Source organism: Gekko japonicus, unplaced genomic scaffold (genome assembly GCF_001447785.1).
Source record: "Gekko japonicus isolate JY-2015 unplaced genomic scaffold, Gekko_japonicus_V1.1 scaffold2852, whole genome shotgun sequence".
NCBI classification, from domain to species: domain Eukaryota; kingdom Metazoa; phylum Chordata; class Lepidosauria; order Squamata; family Gekkonidae; genus Gekko; species Gekko japonicus.
The window spans coordinates 103495-117405 of NW_015165326.1; the positions used below are offsets into that span (position 1 = coordinate 103495).

The 13911-nt window shown below is 42.5% G+C and overlaps 1 protein-coding gene across 1 annotated transcript in view; it reads left to right on the forward strand.

The window, feature by feature from the left end:
- Positions 1 to 11943: 11943 nt before the first annotated feature.
- The window catches only part of DPT (dermatopontin), a 20598-nt gene continuing 18630 nt past the window's right edge, over positions 11944 to 13911 (forward strand). The window contains exon 1 of the mRNA XM_015410533.1: positions 11944 to 12327. Within this exon, the coding sequence (XP_015266019.1) occupies positions 12020 to 12327 (308 nt within the window). The 5' untranslated portion in view covers positions 11944 to 12019. The remainder of the gene's footprint in view (positions 12328 to 13911) is intronic.

Below are 13911 nucleotides of genomic sequence, written 5' to 3' on the forward strand. Positions count from 1 at the left end.
CCCATGCCTGCTTTTTCTCCCCCTGCCCAGCTTGACCGGAGAGGCAACACTGCGTGAGCCACCACCTTAGCTGTCTCTGGGCACAGGCTCAGCTGGCTCTTCTTTTCTTCTCATCTCATAGCAAATTTTTCTGCAAACCTGAGGGGTCCCTCAAGTTTGCTGGAAAATATCCCTATTTTGCACATGGCCCCAATCCATGATTTGATTTTATGTATCCTCTGATGGGGCCATGTTGTCTGTTTAGATACATCAAGGAGCCCATATCACAGGGCTGCTGTAAAGGTTTCTGGGTTGGAGAAACCTTCCTAGTAAGAAAGCCTAGTTTGGGCTTTTTCATTTAGGAAAGAGAGAATTAAGAACGGGTTTATAAAATTATGTTTCATGAGTCTTCAACTCAGCAAGGATGTACCACGAAAAAACATCAGCAGGTGCCACTTTAGGGTTCACCATGCCAAAGTATATGAAGCACTTTGAACACTCAGAAGTACTGCATAATAAATACTGTTGCATTTAAAAGAAAACTAAAAGACAACTAACCCCTAGTGCTAATGTAGCAATGAGGCTAAAGTGCCATCCCTAGCAGAGTTCCACCCTTCTAAATCCACTGAAGTAACTGGGCAATGGGTTGCTGCGCAAATCTGTTTAGGATGGCTCTGTATGTTCAAAACCAGGAGCTACAAATTGGGAAGTCTCAGGTTTCAGTCTCATGTCTCTCCAGATGAGATAATATCTGGGTTCTTATCATATGCTGCAGCAGCTGTCTTATGGTAATGCATGTTCTTTGTTCCTTGGGTGCATATAGTAGTTTTACTTGCCATGTTTATGACTCACTTTATGTGATATTTGTACACATCATCATATGTGTTTTAGTTGCCATAAATTGCATTTGGGGGGTGGGGACTGAAAATTTTATTTGACAATTTGTATTTAGTACATCCAACAAATACACAAACACAAAACATACTATAAAAATAACCCAGCAGACAACAAAGTTAATTGAAACAGAAAGCAAATAAGCAATACCAAACATCAGATCCAATGATTTTTGGATTTATGTTGACCCCAGGGCTATTTTTGGGCAGGAACGCAGAGGAACGGAGTTCCGGCTGGCTCCCAAGTTGGCCACGCCCAGCAGGAACTCATTAGCATAATAGACCACACCCAACAGCAGAAACTTATTAGGATTGGCTACATTAGAGGTGTGTGGCCTAATATGCAAAGGAGTTCCTGCTACAAAAAAGCCCTGGGTTTTGACAACAAACAAGGTAAACAGAATAACAAGCAAAAGGTGGGTGTGGCTGGGTAACCACACTTCTGGTAACATGGGGGTGTGGCCTAATGTGCTAATGAGCTGTGCTGTCAGGGGTGTGGCCCAATATGCTAATGAGTTCCTGCTGTTGGGTGTGGCCTATTATGCTAATGAGTTCCTGCTGGGCTTTTTCTACAAAAAGAGCCCTGGTTGACCCTATAATGTTGTATTGTTGTGGTGGTGGGTATTTTGGAGACCCCTCTCCTTTTGCTTTGTGCTATAAACTTGTTTAGGTAATTTTAGGCAAGCCATTTCACCAGCCTCAGTTTCCCACTGGCAATACAGGAGTGATAATGCCACCTATAAGGATTACGGTAATATGAAGCACACCATACACCATATACAATTTATGAATAATATAAAGTTTCATTGCCCTGACCTGGATGGCTCAGGCTAGCTTGATCTTGTCAGATCTCAGAGCCTAAGTGGGGTCAGTGCTAGTTAGTACTTGGATGGGAGACCATCAAGGAAGTCCAGGGTTCCTACACAGAGGCAGACAATGGCAAACCACCACCATATGTCTGCCACAATTCCATGGCCCCTTTCACCACCATTAAGGGTCATTAAGAGCCAGTTTGGTGTAGTGGTTAAGAGTGTGGACTCTAATCTGGGAGAACCGGGTTTGATTCTCTGCTCCTTCACACACATCTGCTGGTGTGACCTTGGATCAGTCATAAGTTCTTCTAGAGCTGTTCTCTCAAGGGCAGTTCTCAAGAGAGTTCTCTCAGCCCCACCTACCTCACAGGGTGTCTGTTGTGGGAAGGGAAAGGGATTGTAAACTGCTCTGAGACTCCTTCAGGTAGTGAAGGGTGGGGTATAAATCCAATCTCCTCCTCCTCCTCTTCTTCTTCCATAGGGCCTCTAGAGTATTCAGCAAATTAAGGAGGAATGTAAACAAATTCCAAATTCAGCAAAGGATTACATATGCAAGGACATAAAACAGATACTGACAGATCAAATAAGCCCACTCTATACTTGCTTTGTGTAATGATACAACATGGGGAATGAGGCCTTTCAACACTACTTTTCAAAGGAAGAAAAGGAAGGAAGGAAGGGATTCAGAGTTCATTCCAATTCCAATAACTAGCTTTAGACTTACAGCTGCTGACACATTAGTTCTGATGCTCAATCAAACTCTGAACTCTGTTTTAGACCTATAGAGAGTTATTGAGTAATTAGATCAAAATTACACTCTTAAATACTGTTATCCGAAAGATTTTGTTTGAATTCAGGAAATATTGTTAACAAGTGAAATGTCCATAATTTTAAAGGCAAGATTTATTGGGGCTTTATATTTCTGGCACTTTTTGTCTTTTTTTGACTGTGCATAGGCCCTTTTTAGGGGTAGACACAATACTCTAGTCTTGGGGTTTCCAGCCTCCAGGTGAGAGCTGGAATTCTCCTGGGATTACAACTGCTCTCCAGAAGAGATCAGTTCCCTCAGAGGAAATGGATGCTTAGGAGGGTGGACTCTGTGGCCTTATCCCATGCTGAGGTTTCTTCCCTTTCCAAACTCTGCCCCCCCCGGGCACTGCTCCCAAATCTCCAGGTATTTCTGGAGTGGGAGTTGGCAACCCTATCCAGTCTTCACTCAGAGACTGGACCAAACCAATATTTATTCATTTTTAGGACAATAAAAAGGCTCACAATGACAACAAAAACTAAAATAAATGAAAAAGGCTATATTTCTCTAGTAACAGCCACTGCTTTTCCCACCTGAAATGTTTAGCTGACGCATTATTTCTTTTGCAATGAAATGCTTTGGTTCTGGTATTCGTAAAGGAATATAGTCCCGGTTACTCTCACTCCATAAACTCTGTCATGCAGCAGTTTCTACATTTACCTCTATTGATACCTGGCCAATGAACTTGCCTCTTTTCAGCATCTCTTTCTTTAATTCAAATTTACAGTCAGATATTTTTAACAATGTTCCCTCTCTTTTACTCTGTTTGGTAGTGTAATTTATCTCAGAATGGGTTTCTTCCAGGATAAGCTCAGGAACCAGCATCAGAGACATATTTGTGACAATCCACAACAGAAAACGGTAACAATTTTCTTTTGGTGCACCATCAAGTCGTCATAGGGTTTTCGAGGCTAGAGGCACTCAGAGGTGGTTTGCCATTGCCTGCTTCTCTATAGAGACCCAGACCTTCCTTAGTGGTCTCCCATCCAAGTACTAACCAGGGCCAACTCTGCTTAGCTTCCAAGATCTGATGAAACTGGGCTAGCCTGGCCTATCCAGGTCAGAGATAGCAATGTCTTCCACAAACTACAGCTTGCTTATTGATCTTATTTAAATTTTCTGATTTACATAATCCCTTGTGCTCACTAAAAGGGATGATTTCTATTGATTTCCCTCCCTACTGCAGTTGTGCCCCTTCCTCAACAAGTCACATCCTCTCTCATTTGCAAGTATCCTTTGGCCCTCAGGAGTGTCTTTGGTCAGAGGCACAGGAGGCTGCAAAAGGGAATCAGAAAGTTGTGCAGCAGGAAAACGGCAGGAATCTGTGCACCAAATGGGTCTGTTCTCACTGTTCTCTGGATCCAAGCCATAATAAATGTCAATATAGTTGTGTGTAGCCTACGGTTAATAACAGTGCTAGTGAGTTCTTCTTTACAGTTTATAGTCAATTCCACTTTCAGCAGTACCTGAGAATTTCCCTGAAGTCTCTCTGTTACTGGTTAGCTTCTAAAGTTAAAGTTTTGCTGTAGCACAGTATTTTCTAGTTAGACATACAAAAAGAATAGTTTTTTAAAAAATGCATTAAAAAGCTCTCAGTTCCCAGCAATCGCATGCAATTTCAGAGCATTTTTGTTTTGTTTGGACATTTGTTTCCTTAAATGTGAACTCTTACAAAATTAACCTTTCTGAGATAATTTGTATAATTTCAAGAGTTTTTATGGCTAGATACAATTTTTCCCATTAAGTTTTTAAATTGTTTTTCCACATAGGATAGTAAATGTATCAACAAAGTCCATGAGCCCTAAAACTCAAACCCTTCCCCCCACCCTCTCCCCCAACATATCCCCATCAACAAGAGTAAGAGCTACACAAACACAGGCAGATAAGAGTATAAAGGCTGCCCCAAAATTGCACAATTAGGGTAAGACATTATATCACAGATCAATTTTACATTATCTACCAAATTGACAGCCAATAGTGTAATCCTAGGCTATATACCATCTCTGGGGGCAATTCCCAAACATTCAGTGTCATAGATTCAAAGGGCAGCCTTGTTTGCCAAGCAAATTATCTTGAAGCACTGGAAATCTCCCTCTGTGGATTACTGGGTCAATGACATGTAGTTAGATCAAATTTAATACACCAAAATACTGAGATATGGCAACATTTATAGCTTGGCACTGAAAAGTCATTGCTATAGTGACCCTCTTGGATGTGATTTCAGCTTTAACATCAGAACTGAGAAGTTCTCCACTCCATAGTTTGGCTCTTTGCTTTGTTGTGAATAATCCAGATGGATCTTCATGATACTTTCTGGAAAACAAGATCTCTCTGGGAAACAGAATGTGTTCATAGTAGAACCAGGTAAGCATATTGCTGCTGTTGGCAGTTTGGAGAATTCATGCTGTCGGGAAAAAAAGGATTGCATGATCACAGTTACCATGTGACCCTTAGACTGTCAAGGCAAAAAATAGATTTAAAAAATCAAAAATAAATAAATATAAATACATAAATAATAATTCTGAGGAAAAAAACTTCCACAATATGGGAAGCCCTCTTTTTCCCTACCAAGACTTAAGGTAGTCTAGGGGGATCTTCATGATACTTTCTGGAAAACAAGATCTCTCTGGGAAACAGAATGTGTTCATAGTAGAACCAGGTAAGCATATTGCTGCTGTTGGCAGTTTGGAGAATTCATGCTGTCAGAAAAAAAAGGATTGCATGATCACAGCTACCATGTTGTGACCCTTAGACTGTCAAGGCAAAAAAATAGATTAAAAAAATCAAAAATAAATAAATAATAATTCTGAGGAAAAAACGTCCACAATATGGGAAGCCCTCTTTTTCCCTACCAAGACTTAAGGTAGTCTAGGGGAGGGATTTCTGAGAAACAGCACAGGGGCAGAGTCAACACCCCCCATCCCACTATCTTAATCTAGATCAGAACCCCCCCATGACACATCTGCAGTTGCAAGCACAGAACTCCATTATCATGTGGGGTTTGAACTTTAGACTTTCCCCCCTGTTATTTTATTTTCGTATTTTTATTTATTAAGACATTTCTATCCTACCTTTCCTTGTGGTTCCCCATTCTTTCTCCTATTTAGCAGCCCCTCTCTTTCTAGAGTCTAACAGATAACTCATCAGTATTGGGGAATATGTATCTGAGTCATGAAGTTAGGTCTGCATTGTGGACATTATGTCACAATGGGAGTGAAACTAGCCCTTTTATAAAGTAACATCACATTTGTGAATGCACAAAGCTGTCTTAAATTATTGATCTACTAATGATAATCTATTCTTTCTGCCAGGGGCTATCCATGGTCTCATATAGAGGTTGTTTGCATGACTTTCTGTATTCAAAGTGCATAAGCTACCACTGAGCCACATGGCAGACATTATATATTCCAAAGACCTGAATATGGTGTGGGAAAGGTCTGTGGTATGCACACTTGACTATTGTCTCTGTTCAAGGATTTGCAGGGTTTCAAAAACCTACAAAACCTATTTGACCAGATGTGACAATGGGACAAAAGAAATGTATACTGCAAAAAGGGTCTTTGTTGCCACTGCCTTTGGCTCTCTCACAACTATTGTCTGTCTGTAACATCAGAAACCACAGTCTGATTACCACAAGATGAAAGGGAACAGGATAAGAATTACTTTCTGCACAGACAAGAGATTTATATCACATATAGAGGTCGTTCCATTTCTCTGTAAGAAATTGTTTGCTGAGCCATCTCTTACATGCATATCATTTAACAGTTTTGCATCTTCGGTCAGCACTTTTAGGTGGAATCATACAGAAAAGAAAGAGGAACCTTTCAAAATGAGAAAATTATACTATCATCAACCCCAAGTGCTGGTTCGCCTTCCAGACCTTTTGGTCACATTCTCTCCCATTAAGCTTTTTGTCATATTCTCTCCCATTTAAGCTTTAAGAACATTTTAAAGGAAACCTGCCCCCCTAAGATTATTACATTTCAGAACCCAGACCTCTAGGCTGAATATAGATAATCACTGTGTTAAACGTTTGATGACGGTTTGAAGGAGCAATTCTTGCTTATCATAATGTGTACACTCATCTCATTTTCATCTCTAGCAAATATGTGTGCAGGGTTTTATATCCTTTCAGAAAACCACAAATGTTATTTGACTAGTAGGGCAAAAAAGATATCTGTGCTTCTATCGCTGACAGTGACCACTTCCTTGGAAACTATTGTCTGTTTCCAGTCTCAGAAATCACTGGGAATGAGCGATAAATTTCAATACGTGGCAGTTCTGAATGGCAGAAAAAAGCCTTGGCCAGCCCCACCCCACCCCCTCAAATATTCTATGCAGGTTATTCCTTGAGAGTTGGCAATATTTCTCTCTCCCTTATATAATTTATTAGATTTCTTACCCCAGCCTCAGGGTTTTCCTCCTATCACTTTATCCTCACAACAAAATTGTTGCCTTAAAACAGAATGTTCTCAAAATAGCCTTGTTCAAGGAGGTCATTTTTATAAAGGGAACAGAGTCGCAGTAAAATGGAATTGTTCAGGAGGGCACTTTTATAATGGGGACAGGATTGTAGTTTTTTTGTATTTGTTTATTATTTAGTTTATTCATTTATAGGATTACAGCTTAATATATTTATTATCATATTTTCACTGCATTGTTTTCTAATTTTTGTAATCCAGCTTTTGTCTTATGTATGTTATGGTATGTCATACTGCTTTTTATTTGCATTGGTTTGGATCTCATAGAAGATTTCCATATGTGCTGGAGTCCTTGAGCCAGTCAGAGAAAAACAAACAAACTGTGCACTGTGTTAAGCATAGTATATCCTGAACTGCTTTTCTGCTTCTGCAAGTCATTGTACAAACAATTTTGGGGCACTCTATGAAGCAGGGGGAAAGGCACTATGTATTGCACAAAATTCAATTTATTTGATTTATAGCCTGCCCTCCCCTGCAAGCAGGTTCAGGGTGGATAACAGCAATAGCAATAAAAACATTTAAAACAATAAATATAAATTAACATTAAAAACAGTGTCTAATATCGATATCTGATGGCAGCTGAAACATTAGAACAGATTAATTAAAACTCCAGAGGGGTTTTGCATCATGTGCAACAATATATGTTAAAATAATGCAGAGGAGCAGGACAAACAGGCAAGGAAGAGAGAGCACAGGGGAGGCCAGTCCTGACGGTTACTACAGCTTCAGTCGTTGGCCTGGCGGAACAGCTCCATTTTGCAGGACCTGTGGAACTCCATTAAGTCCTGCAGGGCCCAGATCTCACCTGGGAGAGTGTTCCACCAGGCCGGTACCAGAGCCGAAAAGGCCCTGGCTCTGGTTGAGGCTAAGCGGATATCTTTCTTGCATATCTTGCATGAGCATCTTGCATAAGCAGAGCTGCGTTAAATCTGTTTACATTTCCATTGACACTCTGCGGGATCCAAACTGTTGTTTTGTAATGTTGTGACCTAGTCCTATTTCATTGCTGATTAGATGTCTTATACTGATCGTATTGTATTTTAAAATTCTGTAGTCCACCTTGAATCTCTGCGAGAAAGCCAGACTATAAATAAAGTGAATAATAGGGTTGCCAGGTCCATCTTCCACCCCCAGCGGGGGTCTTTGGGGGCGTTCCTGGAGGGGGCGGGGCATCCCTGACGCGATGACATCACGCTGGGGACGTCCGCCCCCCCCCCGTGCATCAGATCTCTAGAAACGGCAATTCCCTGCACTTAAAGGAGCCGGCGTTTCCCTTTTAAATGCAGGAGCCGGCATTTCCCCTTTAAGAGCAGCTGCGTTTCCCTTTTAAGAGCACGAAGCTGGCATTTCCCTGCAAGCTTGCGCTTGGGAGGAAAGACGGGTTCCACACACTTAAAGGGAGAGAGATGGGTGGCTGTGGGTGTTGGGAGTGGGGCTTCCCCCACCGGCCATTTGGGGGACCCCTGGCAAACTGGGGTTTTTGGCAACCCTAGTGAATAATCATATGACACCTGGTCCTGACTTGACCCTGCCTTGGCTACCTGAGCTGAGGATAGCTTGCATTGGTGTGGATCTCACCCCTATGACTCACCCCTGTGAGGAAGGCTGGGAGAACGCAGCGGTCCGGACCCAGGCATATCACTCTGATACAGCTAAGAACAAGCCTGGGAGCCAGGCAGCAGCAAGGAGGGGATGGGGTCAGAGGCAAGGTCAAGCCAGGAGTTGAAGAAAGCCAGGATGGGAGGGGCTAATAGGCAGACCTAAACAGCAAGGGAAAGGAGCAGGGCAGGGAGACAGGAAGGGCTTCCCTTTCCTTTTAGAGTCTTCCAGGTAGGGCAGGTGGAAGAGGACTGGATACAGGTCAGGTGGGGGTGGAGCCAGGGAATCCCATAAAAGGGAAGGCCCCACACCTTGTCTGAGGAGGAAGCAATAGTCTGAGCTCAGACCAGCCAGGGAAAGGAACAGGATCTGAGTGCCAGAACTAGGGATGGGCATGAACCTGGAAAATGCAGTTTGTTTCAGTTCACAGTGTGCCCAGTTCATGAGCCATGAACTGTCACAAACTTTTAGGATGAGCTCGTTTGGGTCATGATGTGGTAGAATCCCCCCCCCCGGCATGCTAGAGACACCAGACTCGCAGGAGATCTCTGACTGATTCTCCTCTACCTGTTCTTAATATTTGGTGAGTATTGGATTTATGCCCCCTCCCCCTAAGAAGGTGTCCCTAGGAAAATGCTTTCTGGGGAAATGACAGGGTGCAGGTCCAAGAGTGTATAGAATGGACCCTCTGCAAACTAGAGACTTCAAACTCACAGGCGACCTCTCCATGATGCTCCTCTACAGGCCCTCCAAGGTATATAAATATAAATGTCTTAGTATTACTGATGTGACATTCCTATATTTTCAAACTCACGAGCGACCTCTGCATGATGCTCCTCTACATGCCCTCCAAGGTATATAAATATAAATGTGTTATTTTTATTTATTTATTTATTTTATTGCATTTATACCCCGCCCTCCCCGCAAATGGGCTCAGTTAGTATTACTGATGTGACATTCCTATATTTTGCGGAGAGGCAAGGTAGCACGGAGTTAGTTTGCAACTGGATCTCAAAGAGTACAGTGAGTTCAGAAGTGACTTCCACTTCAAAAAGTCTGGGAACTGCTGATTTTACCACCATACTACAGTGCCTTCTCAACCATAGCTGGCTGAGGAACTACATCTGCAGATGATACTGGGAGGATGCTCTTCCCCTTGATCCAGCTGCTGGGACTGTGATCAAAAAATTGGGCAATCATACCAATTTGCCATTTCAGAAAGGGAACTGGGAGCCAATTGTCATGCTGTTACAGAATACACATCTGGGGTACTCACTCTTCATCCTGTATAACAGTCATAGGTGAGTTACTCAGCTCTTGCACATAGAGCCCAATTTGGGTTGCAGCTGCTTTATAATCCTACCTGTACCATTTTCCTGACCTGAAATGGTCTTTTGGGTGCTATTTGACTCATTATGGAAAGTTCAATGGACTTAGAAAGGTATAACTCTTCTTAGGACTGCACTGTTAGTTCCTCCCACTCCATTCATGCTGAATAACTGATCAACTGCTCAAGTAAGGTAACATGCAGGCCAAAGGCCTTTTGCAGAGACTGTCAGGGTTGGGCCCAACCCTGACATAGACATTCCATTCCATTCACATAAAGTGGGAACCTGCCAGCCACATGGATCAGGACCACAATACCCATGGTTACTGTCTGTGATTGGATGATGCATGGATTTTACATGTGGGTATGGTTTCTATTCCAGAAATCTGAGGGGTTTTTTGTGTTCTCGTTCACACAAATTGATAGGGTTGCCAGACCCCCTGGTAGAGGTGAGGGTTCCCTGTGGCCAGGCCCTGCCCCTTAGCCACTGATCAGTTGTCTGGCGGGGGGACTTACCAGTAGAAAGAGTAAGGCCCAAGCCATGTCGCTGGTGTCACACAGGAAGTGAAGTCATCATGCCAGTTATGTTCGGGCAATGCTCTGGTATTTGGGGAAAAACTGTATGGTAGAAGCCATTTTTATGATCGTTTTTGTCCAAATACCACAGCCTCACCTGGACATCACTGGCATGATGATGTCACATCCCGTGCGATGCCAGTGATGTGGTCTGGACCTTCCTCTCTGTTCTGGTAAGAAGAAGAAGAGTTGTTTTTTATATCCCACACTTCACTACCCAAAGGAGTCTCAGAGCTGCTTACAATCACCTTCTTTCCCTCTCTCTACAACAGACACCCTGTGAGGTTGGTGGGGCTGAGAGAGCTCTGAGAAAGCTGTGACTGACCCAAAGTCACTCAGTTGGCTTCGTGTGGAGGAGTGTGGAATAAAACCCAGTTCTCCAGATTAGAGACTGCCACTCTTAAACACTACACCAAACTAGTAAATTCCCCCCCATCCCCCACCGGTTGCCACGAGGGACCTGGCAACCCTACGAATGAAAGCTGTACTTGCATGGAAAATTCACACAAGATGTCAACTGCACAAATTATAGCATCATTAGGGATGCTAATACTCCTGATATGTCCAGCTGGCAGGCTACTAGTTAACATGAACAGAGTAGAACTGAATAGCAGTAGAGGGCTGTTGTTAGATGGGCGTAGTTGGATCAGGGCTTGCATATTTTATACTACCAAATAAATTTTCTCTCTGTTACAAATGGACAATGGAATGTACATGCAACCAGACGTTATGCCAGTATGATTCCTAGAATTTCACTTTTTCCCAAAATAACCATCTCCTGCAGCAGCAGTGCTTTAAAATGGAAAAGAAGCTGCTCCTTTATGAACTTGCCTGACCACTAGTCATATTTGGAAGTCCTGCTTCAGGAGCATGGCAACCTGGAACAGGGCCTTCTTTGTCACATCACCAAAGTTCTAGAACTCTCTCCCCAAGGAGATTAATCTGTCCCCTTCTTTTACCATCTTCTGCCAGCAGGTGAAGAATTTTTGTTTCATTTCACATTCCCTGAATGATCCCTCCTTCCTAACCAATGTTTCAATTGCTGTTTTTATGTTTTGTAGGTGTTTTAACTCTGTTGTTTAATTGTTTTAATGATGTGTGTTTGGGGGTTGCTTTTAATGGTTTTAAAATGTAATGTTATCATGTATATTTTAAATTTGTAGCTGCCTTGTTGGCCCTTGTAAGGACAGAAAGGCAGAATAAATTTTTTTGCAAATAAATAAAAAGTTCTCCCACTACTCTGTGCCTTAGCTACCGTGTACACATCTGTGAGACACGTCTTTTATAAGAGCACTGGGGATTTCAACTTTTTACAGTCCTAGGAAATCCCTGTTCTTGGATATAAAGAAGGAGTGTAAAATTCCACCTTAAAAACTAATTGAATGTGTCTGCAGCCAGCTCTTTAGCACAGAGATGTTTTGCTAAACAATGACACATAGCATTTGGAGCTGGATGTTCCACATCTGGAATCCAAATGTGAGACAATATAAAAAAGCCAGCACAACAACCCAGTGGGGTGTTTTACAGCCAGAAACACAAGCAACATGGACCTTGTGCTTCTCTGTGTGTTCCTGCCACTGTTCACAGTGGCCTGGGGCCAGTATGAGGACTACGAGGGATATTATTTCTCCCACAACGAATACAGGGATGATGATGAATGGGTCAATGTGTATCGGCAGGGTTTCAACTTCCAGTGTCCTCCTGGAGAAGTGATCGTGGCCGTGAGGAGCACCTTCAGCAAAAAAGAAGGCTCTGATCGACGGTGGAACTATGCCTGCATGCCTACCCCGCAGAACCTCGGAGAGCAGACAGAGTGCTGGTGGGAAGAGATCAACAGAGCTGGACTGGAATGGTAGGACACCCCAGTTTTAACTCTCTTTAGAAGATGACATGGGGAGGGGGGAACCCCATCTTGCTCTGAGGTTAATATTAGTAATGCTTGTAGCAATAGCATAAAGGCATGCTAATGATATGATAATCTTTTAAAACTAGTATGAACAACTCAGTGAGCTACAGGGACACTATATGACCACTGATTTGCATTCATGAAGCAATCACAGTATCGGCTAGTTCCTTCTCAGATCTTCATGCTTGCTATGGACATTCGAGAATTCACTTCCACTTCTTTCTCACATGTTCTACTTGTTTTTCTCAAGCAGCTCAGTGTTAGCTGGAGACAGACACTATGTCTGATAAAACAGAGCCGCCATTGCCTGTGATGTACACACTGATTTACTGGCTCTGGCCAGGCAGCTATGGACATACAACTTCCCCAAAATTGACAAAATCTGTTTGATCAGAGAATATAGCTCCCCTCTCCCCCAAAAGAGTTTATACATAATGAACAATGCTAATTCTATAATAACCATTTCACCTCTCTGAAGCAATGCTACTCTCTCTCTCCAGCCCAAATTTCAACCGTTGGAAAGATTTGCTCAGTGCAGGAGGTGTTTTACAACCAGTGTTCCCTCTAAGCTGAGTTAGTGTGAGCTAGCTCACAGTTTTTAACCTCCGGATCACACATTTTTGTCTTAGCTCAAGCAGGATGGCTCCAGAGCAGACTAATTTATGCAGCAACCAAATCACTCGCTCGCAACTTTAATGTCAGTAGCTCACAAAGAAGAATTCTTGCTCACAAGACTCCACAGTTTAGAGGGAACATTGTTTACAACAAGGGTTTCTTCTTTCTAATCAGATTGTAATTTTAATCATTCTGATCCAAAGATTCCAAAGCAGGAGCAGCAATTCTTTTATGTGTTCTCAGTTTCCAGCAGCTCTTCTTATGATATAGGCAGAACACTCATTGTACTCTTTACATTGTTAGGCAACATATAAATAAACATATCTACTATCCACATACTTTTATAGTGCATTTCTAATTTCAAAAAGTTCCACCCTTTCAAATCCATTGAAAATAATGAGTTTAGAAGGGGTATAACTCTGCTGAGGATTCCACTGCTAATGCGCTAGCTGGGGTCCAACAGGGACCCTTCAGAAGTGGAAGCTGCTTCTGCCAACATGAGAAGGGATCTGTGAGTTCTGATGGACTCTCCACTTGAACTGCAGTCTGCTCAAGAACAGCTTTTCTGGTGGTGTGCTAAGCTTCAGGAAATGGGAAGAGGTGTGGCCAGTGTCAGGGCCAAGTGCTGAAGCCTTGTAAGAAGGATCCAACCCATTATTTCTTTTCTTGGGTTATTTGTTCAAAAGCATATTTGTTCAAATGAACATTTAGAAGGCTGGATTTTCTTTGTTTGATTCACTGTCAGTCATTGCAGCCTCCACCCTCACCCTTCCCCGGAGTATAAACTCTAGACTCACCCTGAGTCTGGGTGATATCCATTCAGAGTGTCGGTCAGGGCTCACATGAGTGTACATCTCCCTCTTAAAAAAAACAAAAACCTTTCCACATTAAAAAAAAACCCCTAGACATTAGGGA